Source organism: Amia ocellicauda, chromosome 10 (genome assembly GCF_036373705.1).
Source record: "Amia ocellicauda isolate fAmiCal2 chromosome 10, fAmiCal2.hap1, whole genome shotgun sequence".
Taxonomy (NCBI): Eukaryota; Metazoa; Chordata; class Actinopteri; order Amiiformes; family Amiidae; genus Amia; species Amia ocellicauda.
The window spans coordinates 10,548,800-10,562,053 of record NC_089859.1 but is presented as its reverse complement, the minus strand read 5'-3'; the positions used below and the strand labels follow the sequence as shown (position 1 = coordinate 10,562,053).

General features: G+C 36.4%; 1 protein-coding gene across 2 annotated transcripts in view; it reads left to right on the top strand.

The window, feature by feature from the left end:
* atrx (ATRX chromatin remodeler) overlaps positions 1 to 13,254 on the top strand; it is a 53,469-nt gene that overhangs the window by 6,510 nt on the left and 33,705 nt on the right. For both annotated transcript variants that reach the window (XM_066714960.1, XM_066714959.1), the window contains exons 4-10: positions 423 to 475; positions 580 to 710; positions 970 to 1,086; positions 1,389 to 1,498; positions 1,810 to 1,877; positions 2,001 to 4,162; positions 6,512 to 6,578. In XM_066714960.1, the coding sequence (XP_066571057.1) occupies positions 423 to 475; positions 580 to 710; positions 970 to 1,086; positions 1,389 to 1,498; positions 1,810 to 1,877; positions 2,001 to 4,162; positions 6,512 to 6,578 (2,708 nt within the window). The remainder of the gene's footprint in view (positions 1 to 422; positions 476 to 579; positions 711 to 969; positions 1,087 to 1,388; positions 1,499 to 1,809; positions 1,878 to 2,000; positions 4,163 to 6,511; positions 6,579 to 13,254) is intronic.

The window sequence follows — 13,254 nt, the reverse complement described above, 5'->3', positions numbered from 1 at the left end:
GGATCCAACACGTCATTTGTAGTCTGTCATCCGAAAAGTTGTCCGTCAAAGACATTGCACATTGGATCCGTTAAAATCGCACAAAGTACACAGCCTTTCCCGTTTCTTGCACTGCTGTGCGTCTCGCAAGCTATGACACTTTCTTAACCTCCTCAACTACAATACGTTTTATGTATAATGCTCTCTTCTCATACCCAGAGTGCTACAAGTCAAGCAAGAGTCAAAACAAACACAGTGAAAAGATAAAATGGGCAATACAGCAGTATCGACTCAAAGATGCAGACCACAAGGAAAAATACAACAAGTTGCACAATTGCAGCAATACATCAGATCCAGTGTGCAGTGGTCTTAAGACTGCAGTATCTATTGTAGTGGTGTTGTCCAAAATTTAAACCATGTCCATGGTATTTGTGTTTCTACAGCCTGGCAGCTCCTTGGATAGTCCTAAATCTACACCATCCTCCCGGTCAAAGAGGTTAGTTTTGCTAGCCATGTATTATCGCAAATGGCATGACTGCAATTATTTGGTATTAGTGAGGTGGATATCAGAATACTGAAAACCTCTTCTGTCTTATAAAGGAAACCTTCTGTTGTAACCAAGTACACTGGATTAGGTGATACAGATGCTTCACATGAAAGTGGGAATGAAGATGCTGTGTCCAGTGAAAATGCTTCAGGGAGTAATTTGGATGTGAACAGATTACCAAAAGGTATGTTTTTTTTCCCTAAAGAACCTTTAAAATAAATAAAAATTCAAATACAGTAACGGTGATGGTTCAGTAAAGTCTCAATGGAAATGTACAATGTGATTTTCCTCCCGCCTTCAGTCATACATTTCAACTTAAAAAAAGCAGAGATTTTAAGTATTCTACCTCTTACTGGAAATCTACAAAGAAAAACTGCAATGTGAAATATCCGGTTTCTTTTATTAATACTGTCCCTCCCTGATCCGCCCCCCTTTTCCCTCAGGAACGGTCGTGGTTCAACCAGAGCCTGTATCAAATGAAGCAAAAGATGACTTTAGAGGCCCAGAGTTCAGAAGCAGAACTGGTAAACCTAAACCGGAACTTGCCAAGAAGCGTGGAGGTGAGTAAAGCTCTATAAAATCGATTTACATTCTACAAATGTAAGAATAGGGTTGACGGATGCTGTTTCTTCCATTGAGTCCTGGCAACGGGTCAGCTGTTCCGGTACATCTCAGCTTTCCATTGTCTGCAGATTTAAAAGCTTTTTGAGTAGAAACATTCCTGGTAACACGAAGAAGTCAAAATATGAAACCAGATAGATAAACCTCAGGTGGTTATTCACAGGTGTATTTCCTTTTTTTTATTTTTTATTCCTTCTACCTTTCTGCTGTCATGCATTTCCTTTTGTTATTTGTTTAACAGATGAACGTTTACATGGAATTGTCAGCTGTACTGCTTGTGGGCAACAAGTCAACCATTTCCAAAAGGACTCCTTTTTCCAGCATCCGGTGCTGAAAGTTCTTATTTGCAAGGCAAGTTCTTGTGATGGATATTTGATGGGTTTCAAAAATAGTACATCACATGAATGTATTGCTACATTAATACCCTTTGGGATGAAGAATGCCAGTCTGCATACAGAACACCTTTTGTGAAAGACCATGGAATGAATATGGTTTTACTGCATTGGGTTATTTAATATTTTTTGGGTGTTTTGTACTATTTACATTTAAAAAATGTTGAATATTTTACCAGTTCACGGTACATTTTTGAATGAATACACAAGTTTGACTGACTTAATTTCTAACTATTGTCCTTTGAATCTAAAACTACATTTTTTTTGTAGACCTGCTACAAGTATTATATGAGTGATGACATCAGCAAAGATGGCGATGGCATGGATGAACAGTGCAGGTAGGATGTGCTTTTCAGTTCTGACCACCTGTTCATACACCAAGGAGTAAAATATATATATATATATATATATATATATATTTACTTTTTAATTTACATTTTTTGTTGTCGTTGCTTTTGCAGGTGGTGTGCAGAGGGTGGAAACTTAATCTGCTGTGACTTTTGTCACAATGCATTTTGCAAAAAATGCATTTTGCGGAATCTGGGAAGGAAGGAACTCTCGAGCATCATGGATGAAGAAAGCAAGTGGTATTGCTATGTATGCAGTCCAGAGCCTCTTCTGGACTTGATCACAGCCTGTGACAGTGTCCTGGAGAACCTTGAACAACTGTGGAATCAGCACCGAAAAAGAACAAAGGCCGATAATGACAAATCAAGTCGGGAAGATACTGTGCGCAAGCATATGCAAAAAGACAAAAGTGCTTTCAATGGGAAGGAAAATGGCTCGGACAACCTAAGTTCAGGAACTATTACATTTTCATACAAGGCACTGAAGGTACCAAAAGAACTACTTAAAAAGACTAAAAAGCTGGTTGAAACCACAACTGGCTTAAATGCAACTTTTGTCAAGTTCATACAACAGGGCTTGGAAGAGCAAGGAACCAGTTTGATTAAGGTAAGACATTTAAAAGCATTTAAATCAGTATTAACAGATTTAAAGAAGGCCCATTCTGCACTAGAAGAGTCCTTGGAGCAGGAATTCAAGGAATTAGAGCAGCTAAATGGAAATGAGGGTGAATGTGAAGTTAATAACGGGGGCGTTAAACCACAGACAGAAGAAGGTGATGAAGTTTTTGTTCCTGAGAGTGCAGATAACAGTCTTGAAAAAAAAGATGACTCTGAAGTGGAAGGAATTGTTGATCAATCATTCGTAAGTGCAGTTGATGAAACTGAACACAAAAGCACTGAAGATGCTATCCCAGATGATATTGGATCAAGGGAAAGTCCTGTGCTTTCACCTGGAGAAGTTGAAGAGCCCATGGAAGGAGAAAGTGAACCCAAAGAAAAGAGCTTGAGGGACTCTGAAAGGAGCAGTGAGGGTGAGGCAGATTCTGCCCCGGCCTGTGAAACCTCTCTCGATAAGGATATCGTCACAGTGCCTTCTTCTGTCCCTGATGAACTTTTTGAGATGGCAGACTCCTCTGTAGACACTTCTGATATAGCAGACGACAGTGGACGCAGTCCTGCACAAGCAAGGAAAAGCCCAAAGATCTCAAACAGCACTTTGGGTAAGTCCCCTGTTTTGGAAAAGTCCCCCATCAAGGTAACTAAAGAACTTGTGGTGAAGTTGACCCCTGTACCACTAGATGGGTCCCCAGGTTCCTCCTCCCAAAAGAAAGATGATGAAGAGAGTGAAGAATGTGAAGAAGAGGTGATGACTAAGGAGGCCTCCCTGGAGGAAACTGAAGGGTCCGTGCCCCTCGAGGAAGGACTTGAGATCAGGCGTTCACCTCGAGTCAAGACTACCCCCTTGAGGAGACCAGCTGATAGTAACAATGTGTCATCTCTTCCACAAGACAATAGTGAGAGCGACACGGATCATGACACTCCCGAATCGAAGGTTAAAACCAAGCATTTGAAGAAACAAAAGGTATCACCAGTCAAGGGGAACAGAAAAACTGTAGCAAGGCCCGCCTCTACCGGAGACAAGATGGACGACTCCGATTCAGATGAAGTTCCTGCAATCCTCCTTCAGACAGCCGCGATGACCCCCACCTCCCCAGAAGGAGAGAGCAACGATGACTCTCCCCAAAGCGTCAAGAGAAAGTGCCTGTTCAGCCTGAAGAAGACTACGCCACAGGCCCAGGACAAGAAAGCCACGAAGCGTAAACTGAAAGGATCCTCCTCGGAGTCGGACCACGAGCCAAAGAAAGAGCTAGTTAAGAAAGCCACTGTTTCTGCCAAGAAGAAAAGGCAGAACTGTTCAGACTCTTCTAATTATGACTCTGACCTGGAGAAAGAAATCAAGAGCCTGAGCAAGTTGGAAGCTGCCAAGAAGGGAAGTCGACGCTCTAAACTAAAGAAAGAAAAGAAGGAAATGCCATCGGGTTCCTCAAGTGTATCAGCAGATGCATCTAAAGAAAAGACAAAGGCATCCAAACCGAAAACCAAGGCACAGAAAACAAAGAAGGCCGAAGAGTCCTCGTCCACCTCTTCCTCTTCAGTTGAGGAAGAGGAGTTTCAAGATGCGGCATCAGGAGAGGACAGCAGTGATGAGCAGAAGATTAAACACATTACAGAAGAGGTTACCGGGCCCATGCTTAAAGTATTTTGCCAGTCATCAGGTAAGCTTAAGTATTTTCTTGTATTAATGTCAATTAATGTTAATGGCCAAACCACATTTAAACATTGTTTAAAAGGATTTTAGACTTGTATGTGTTACAATTTAGTAATAAGTAGAACTTGTGCATCCACCTTCAATAATCAATTCAACATTTCTGTAAAAGCTACATTTTACATTAAGTATTATTCTTTACAAAATCCAGAAAACTTAAAGCTCTTGTTTCTGGGTAACTGTATACATTTAAAAATGGCATAACTATACTAAATTCTAAATCATTGACTTTCATCCAACTGCAGGCATGTTGTGTATGTGTGGGTTAATGTATGCTCTTAATATGTAATGTTTGCAGTATTCGCAGAATCACAAAATTTGTTAGTTTGTCTTTTACTTCTGTAAACTTGTTTGCAAACAAACTCCATGATTAGTAAGCATGGGCTACAGTGTGAACTATATGGACAGCTTTTATAATGAACATTTCTACTGTTTCTGAGTTTTAGCTCCTTCTGGAAAAGCTATTTTTGTATATTTGTCCACTTGTATCAGTCAAGAGTCCATGAACAACCTTTTCCCTTGCATTCACAAACTCTCATATTAACATCTGTGTAAGTTTATAATTCAACTGAAATACATTGAATATTGCTCAGCATAAATCCTGGGGAGGACACACATTTCAAACTCCTTTGTTCTTTATTCTGTCAATTTTATGTACTCAGACTGCTGTTTGGCATCAAACATCAGATCCATGCCACTGGAGATTGTAATTAAATTGTTCTTTCTATATTTACTCTTACCTTCTCTGCCTTCATGTTACTACTCCCACGATTGCCCATAGACACAACAGAGAATTGTTATGCTCTTGTGTCTGGGTTTCTACTTGTATTTCCTCTTCTTGGTGCTGAAGATCCCAATTGCAGTTTCCCTTACAATTTTCAGAGACCTAAGTAAAATATTACTGCACTTTTAAATGCCCTTTGAATTTGATGTTTACATGAGCAAAAGGTTTACAAACATTTATCTTTTCTTAGTAGGCTCAGATTGCCAGATGACCCCATTTATGTTATGGTTTCATTCTGAATGTTTTGTACTATTGAATTGTTAATTATTTGTGAAACACAGTACTGCTGCTGTATAAACGGTGCTATAAACTTTTAAACCTAGAATGCATATTCGTTTTAGTTTTTTTTTAAATGTTAAAAATTCCACCCCATTTGGTTAATCTTGTGAGGCTGCTGTATTTCCCCACTGTAGATCTCTCATTTTGAAACCTGAAACTTTAAAATAACAGTCAACTGACAGCTTACAGTATTTTACAGGCAATAGGCAATCACAAAATGAACAATTATTGCCATGATGTGAGTGCAGTAGGTGGGGGTAGTTCTAAAATGGAAAGGAAGGTAAATTAGATGTGGTGAGGCCTAGTTGTGCGAATACATGGACACTTGGCAGATGTGCAATGTAAATATATTAACTTCTTAAATCTACCAAAGTAGGATGAAACAATTGACAAGGACATGTTGATTGCTGCCTTGGATGCCTAAGTGTACTTTCTAATGTTTCAAACCACTTTTTTGTTTTAAAACCTAATTGTACACATTAAGGGAACAGAAAACATGCTCTCTTCACCGCTTAACTCTGAATAATAAAGAACAAAAAAATACTGCTACCTTTCATACGCACTCACCTTCAAGATTGTTTATAATGGAATACATCATGTTAATTTTTGCTATATCTGTTGCATTTTTAAAGTATTTATTGAATACCTGCATTCCTTTTGTGTCCATTTCAATATACTGCCTTTAATCAAATTAATCCACTTTACCCCAGAAGGGGGTTCAGAGGGCTACAATACCATAGAAACCTGATCAACAAACTGTTCAGAAGTAACGTTGGAAGGTTAGCCAGCGAGTACAATTTCTCCAGCATAAATTAAATGGCTGTAGGCTGCCATGGAGCCTGTTGTTGTTGTTGTTGTTGTTTTTTGCATGAAAACCCGAAACTCCCCATATTTTCACTTCTGTTACATAGTTTGTTCTTCAGTTTGGTACTTACATTTTGGTTTAAACTAGCTGCACAAGAGTGTGACTTTTAGATTTCTGACCATATCATCATTTGTCCTGGTTATCATCCCATATTATTAATTTCCAAATCTGTTACTCCACACTGAATCTCCCAGTAATATTTTGTTATTAATTTAATCCTGGGCTTTTAAACACAGGCTTCTCTTAGATTTCTTTGCATTTTATTATTTACTTGAATGGGATGTCTATGGTAAAACATCTGGAGGTAATGTATTCTAACAGATCTTAGTAATTCTGAAGTGACTATTTATTTTTTTCATTCTGCCTCCTAGAGGATGAAGCAGAGGTGAAATCTGGCCCTCCGTTGGCTGCTGATGACGACGATGATCCGGAGAATAGGTATGATTCCAAGAAAGCGGACATAACGATTATAACACACCCTAGGCGTGGGAGCAAGGCAAAGCAACGGAACTCCAAGCGGGGTGCAAAAACTGGGACTACCTGCTTTGTCAAGACTCGGTCACAAACTGCTCCACAAGCAGCCACCAAACAAAGACCTCTATTGCGGCAAAGACAGAGTATGAGATAAACCTTTTCACACACCTTGCTTAGGGTGTGTTATAAATGTTATAGAAGTGTCCTAGCACTTTGTTTCTTTGGAATATTTTTTGTGTTCTTTTCCTTTGGAATTGTTTAGTGCACAAAGAAAACTGGACCATAATAAAAAAAATCATCTCTTTGGTACTGTGGTATCTTGTTCCATACACATGTGCAACAGGTCATTCTTAAACTGATCTGTTCCTCTCGTTCTGTGTCAGATTAGCTACTGAAAACAGGATCATTTTTAAAACTTTTAATGCTAAAAAAAGAAAATAATACCTTCAGTTTTGAAAGTGATGCTTATATTTGAGTTTGTTGTTCGCCAAACAGTCTGTGTTTTAAGGCTGACTTACCCATCTTATTGGTACATTTGTCAGTGTTCATGAGCACAACTTAGCTGAACAGTTATGAATTAAGGGGGAATAAATAATAAATGCCACATTTATTTAATTTTTTCTTTCATTTCTCATGTCTTACAATATATCAAGTTCAGAATTATAAAGTGGAATCTAAGTTAAGCATTCACATGTAACTGCTTTTGAATTAAACCTGTTTTAACACGGCTTTTGACGGAATAGCAGATAAAGAAACACAGAAAAACTGTTTAGAACAAACATTACAACAGAACTCTGCAATGAATGTAATGATTCCTTATGTTGGGAATTTGATTATACATCATAAGAGAACCTACAGTGTAGATTTTATTTTCAGCCAAGAAAGATAACTTGTTGCAAAGACTGGATCTGTGAAAATGTCTTTATCATTGTTTGGGGGGGTGGGGGGAACGTCGACTCATACAGTACTATCCTACAGGAGAGCACACTATATTACACCTACTGCTGTAGTTGAAATTAGTCATTTTTGTTTCATGTTTGTATTCATTTACGTAGAGATCCACAGCTTTGAGGTATTTCTGTATTTAACAATAGTGATTCAAAACCTAGATTTTTTTTTTTTTTTTTTAATTTTAATTTAATATTTATGATTATACTATCAGTATTGTGAAAGGGTAGTGTATTCACACCTTCAACAAATGTCAGTGGTTTTTGTGGATCAAGGTAAGGGATGTTTAGGGAAGTGAAATACTCCTTATTTTTGATGTAGTTGCTATTGTAGTGGTTTGATGTGAAGATCTCCTGAGAAAATCTGCTGCTAATGTAGTTCCTAAGTGTAGGATGTCCTGTAGGTTACAGCTTTGATTTTTGTTCATAACATTTGCCGACTATGGCCTGAAGGCCTTGGTAACAGTAACCAAGCCCTGCCAAAACAGGTAGAACATGTGGCTTCTATGCCACATCAACTCCTTTCACTTGCTATATATTTGCTAGTTTGTGTCTTCCAATTTAAAGTTCTGCCATCTTTACATTGTGTGAAGAAGGCATTGTGGTGCCTTTGCATCCCCAGAAGACAGGTGTGTACTGTGGATTTGTGAGTTCAAATAAAGAGCTCCTAGCTGGAATATTAGAGTTCATGTTACACCTATTCAGTCAAGTAAAATCCGCCTTATTGTGCGTGTGCCAATCTTCTAATATAAATATGCAGTAATGGTCATCTAAACGACAGAGTGGTTTGCTGTGAGACTTGCTCATGAAACCCCTTCACCTTGTTAGGAGTTAGTGGTCAACTTCTCCACTCAGCTGTGCATACTGTAGGTATTCTGTCACTCACATTTAGCAGTCTGTTAATGTTGATCGTCCATTTCCTTCTAATAGTCACCTAGAGTATGTTTCAGCTGCTTGTAGTTTCTGCTACAACTTGCATCCTGCTGAACCTACATGGTTTCAGTGGAGTTAAGAGAAAAAAACTCAAAAGACCATTCAATCAGTCTGTTGTCATTGATTTAAGTAATTTAGTTTTAGCCCCTTCTGTAAAGTAATGTCTTTATATGCAAGAATGCCGTCCTCGAAGTAATGAGTAATGCTGGCAAATGGAGTTCTATAGAAAGATGTGCTATCTGACATTGTCATAAAGATTTTGGATTGTTACCTGCTGTTTGTCCTCTTGATGTGATCAGCATTTAAGTGGTCCTTGACACAAGATGAACCCATTCCTCAGCCATAGATGGATACACAGTGTAGTCTAAAAAAAATACAAAAAAACTCAACTGTCCTAATGAAGGTTAGGTAGTTTAGGTAGTAGTTTAACACTACCCTATTTAATATTTCCTGACAGTTTGGCAATTCTTATTGTATTATCTTAAGGACAAATATTGTATACATTTGTGCAGCTCCAAACTTCTGTACACAAGAATTCAGATTACAGGACATCCTGAAAACATTTACCTTAGCTTGGTGATTGTGTATGGAAACGTGGTAGGAACCAAAATGTACGGTTGAATATAGATTGGCGTATTTGATACCTGCACACATTTGTGAAGTTCCAAGGATTCATGATGTCATGAGTCTGACATTTTGAAAACTACTATCACTTCCGATTGCACGTTTTATTTTACAGACATGTTTTGTTACATTTTGTTTGATAGTCCTAAATGCAAATTCCTTTACTTGAAAATATTGTCTTTGTCAGATGCTTCTAAAGGTGACCGAGGCTGTGTTTGATGTGTGTGTGTGTGTGTTTGAGAGTCTAGAGTTTTGAAATGTGCTGCTTTCTATCTGTACTTAGTTTTTCTAAAACGCATCACAATGATTTAGAAGACAGACTTCTAGATTAGAACGTCATTTTTTCAACTTCAGTTTAACTCCATTTAAATCCATCTCCTTTTAGAAGAAAACATCTTTTACTGTATCTGAAAGTAAGAGAAACCTACATAAGCTGTATGTATCTAAATTCTAGACCAAAGATTTATGAAAGTCATGAAAGCTCAGTCAGTTGAATTCGTGAAACCAAAAAAAGTATTTATTATATAACCGAAACCGTTGGCTGCTAGTTTAGAGGATGCTTGAAGTCTTTTGCACATGTGTGTAAATATGAATTTGTGTTCATCAGTAAAATTACATTTTGGGAGGTGCGGGGGACTTGTGGGATATCACAAAAAATGCATAGCTGTGAAATAAGTAGTACGATGGCTTTCAAAGGTTTCTGAATTACTAAAGCCAAATACATTTCAGCTAATTTTCCAAAAGTGTTACCGGACAAAGTATTATTACAGAACAGTGTTGTCACTTTAAACTATACACAGGGGGGTAAATTGATAAGTAGTAAATAGTTTAAACTACTTGAATGCTTTCTCTGCTAAGAAAATGATCAGTGTAGTATTTGTTAACAAAAGTAAACAGGTTTATTACATTTATGAAAGTAAACATTTTTTGCTTACTATGTACTGACATCCTTTGTGATTTGTATCCATATATAGCGTTGCTGTGTGAATCTGTTTTATTTACCAAGGGGTATGTTTTGGAGTCGAAGCTGCTAGAACAAAGTAAAGTATATTATAAAGTAACATGGGAGCAAATTGTTTGGGAGGGTTATTTATTTTCATAAAGGTTACAGAAAGAACATGGTGCAGTTATGTTAGTTTGGGAGTTCAGTAAAGGATCTGTGCAAATAACTATCGTTATTCCCCCCCCCAAAAAAGCTATCTCTTTTTTTAATAGTTTACTTTTATTTTAATGAGGAGGCTCTGCATCATATTCTTATAACTGATTTTTATTTTTAATATACACAATGTGATTTACACATGGCCACTGGCAACGTTTCTCTTTGTTTAAATGTTGAGTCCTAAAGGTTGTTCATTCCAAATAAAACTCCCTTTAATCTACACGAGTCTAATATGTGTCATATATATGGAGTTTTTATTATTTTACTGAACACGGAAGACCAGGTATTTTTTTTATTTATTTTTTAGCATTTTGAAATTCTGCTTCTTCTCCCATTCTTCTAATGCATGTGGGCTGTGCCACTCTGACTCTAGTACAGAAACATACATGATAACCCATAGATTATTTTATCAGGAGCTTCATGGTAAATTGAAACAATTTGGCAATAATGCAACCCTTATGTTGAAGATTACTCATAAAATTGTGTTTAAGTAATGCAACATTTAAAATAGATATGCGAGTTGTTGCTTGTTTTCCGTTTACACAAATGTAAAAAATGAAATTATCAAGAGAAACTATTTAAAAATTATTAGTTTATTATTGGTTTGGTTTCAGTAGGACTGGAGTTAAATCACATCGTGCTGAACAAACGTTTGCAACCCCTCCTGTGTGTCATCAATGCAAAATTTTAATTCATGCTAATATTACTGTTTGCTAAATTTGGATAAATGTGTACTATATATGAAAATTATTTGCTATCTAATAGTTCTACTATATATGAAAATTATAATGCTACCTAATAGTTCTAGTTATCCTAAAGACTACTGTAAACCCTTTTGTTTGATATTATGAGGAGGATGATTTTATTGATTTTATAAAAGTCAACTCTCTCCTCTTACTGCTCTTAATGTATTTTTTCTTACAGTTGTTATACCATTAAGTGTTGGGAGGGAATAGTCTATAATAATTTTCATATATAGTACTTGCACATCCATGTTTTCTAAATGCTGGTAACATCAGTGTGAATTAAGCATTTTGTATTGAAACAATGTCCAAAACTGTAATAATTTTGTTTTCTTTTTATAAATTATATTTGTGACTGGTAATGGCAGGCTTTAAGCATGCATTTTATCTGATTTATGAGCAAAACCTGTTGTTCACAACCTGTAAGAGCTGAATTGTGAAAAGGCACCATTGTAATAAATTAATACTCTAAGTAGACTTTGTGTCACTTTTGTCTCACTTCTTTCTTGGAGAAGCACGTGTTTGTTAGTGTAAATTGTTGTTACAAATCTACTAAAAGAACCCAATACAATTTTAGTTGATTTGTGTATTGGCTATTAAGATGAAAAAAACAACAACCCTAGACCAAGTGTTAAAATCCAAAACACAAAATGCAGTCCATATAGGTCTACATTTCTTGAAGTTTAAAAGGCAAAATTAAAACAAAAGCTCATAATCCTGACCTAGAGTTAAAAGTTTTGTTTTTTTGTGTTGTCTGTTTGCACTAGGTAGAGCACAGGTACACTCTTTTGCATTGAGGACATTGCAGTATTTACCCATAAACTACCAATGTGTGCAGAATTTAATGAAGACAGCTAAATAAAGAAATTAAACTTAGAAAGGACAGAATGCATTTCAGATCTACACGATTTTACATACAAAATGACAAAACAGTGTTCTTACTACTTCCTGTCTATTTTTGGATGACTGAAAGACCTGTAATGCTTTATTAAAAAGTAAAATAATGTTTGACCACTTAGTCTTTAATGAGTGCTGAATTACTAATGCCCATCCTTCTGTTTCAACAAAACAAGTAATTTTCTTCTCCTGCTGAGACCACATAACAATCAGTATTTCACAGTTTTCAAGTCTTGATGTAACAGATGTTTTTAATACCCCCCACCACCACAGTTGTCATTAATCATTATAACGCTAAAACAGAATAATTCTTTACAGTTTATTTAAGATACAGGTATACTGCATTACGAGCAGAACATAAAAAAAAAATGGATTGAAATGACAATGCATTTTTTAAATAAAAACCTTTTAGACCTAATTACACTGTTTAAGACCATATAAACAAATATAAATTACTATTTTTGGTACCAGTGTATGCTTTGCATCAAAAAGTTGTGTGGAGAGATGGATGAATTGAATTCCCATGAGTCCTCAAATGAAATCACGCTTCCTGTATCCTGCAGTAGTGCAAACTGATATTTTAATTTATTTATTTTTAATTAATTTTTTGCTGCATGTATTTTAGTTTGTGGCACATCCTCAAAAGGTGGTAAATGGTGTTTTCAGTTCTGTAAATCAACTTGAAGTGTTTTTATCACTTTATCATGTTATGCATAGGTATTCTGAATGTCATGCCTTCCCAAATTAGCTACTTGATTGTTGTGATGTTGGCCCACTTATTTGTATAATATATTGTAAAGTGTCCTCACAGCATCAGTTTAGCTTCAATTTACAATGTGCTGGACATGATGACCTTTGCAACACTGGCCTTTAAAGTATGTTCCTCTCAGGGTGATGTTAAGATATTCAATGTATTGCATGAACTCACATACCATACCATTTCTGTAGTAAGTGCTTTTTTTTTTTTTTTTTTTTAAGAAAGGTTGACATTTTATATTAATATAAAATGATTAAGACTGAGACAAGGACAGTGATCATGTGTGACATGGGTTCCATGTTGTATTTTATTTTAGTCTTCAAACCTTTTTTTTTTCCCCCTACGTTTTCTGTAAATGATTGTTTTGTCAGTTCTAATTGCCCATTGCATTTTTTACATTTTGAGTCACTTGTTAAACAAGCACTTTCTAAATCTTGATGAGAAAATCGGCTACATTAGGTAATGAATATTTATGGTGGATATGATATGAGTTACCTCATTTTCCTGACTGGCTTACTCAGGTGGCTAATTGGGGAAGACAGTCCCATCTGTCTTTGTATTTGGGAGCATTGCGGTTGAG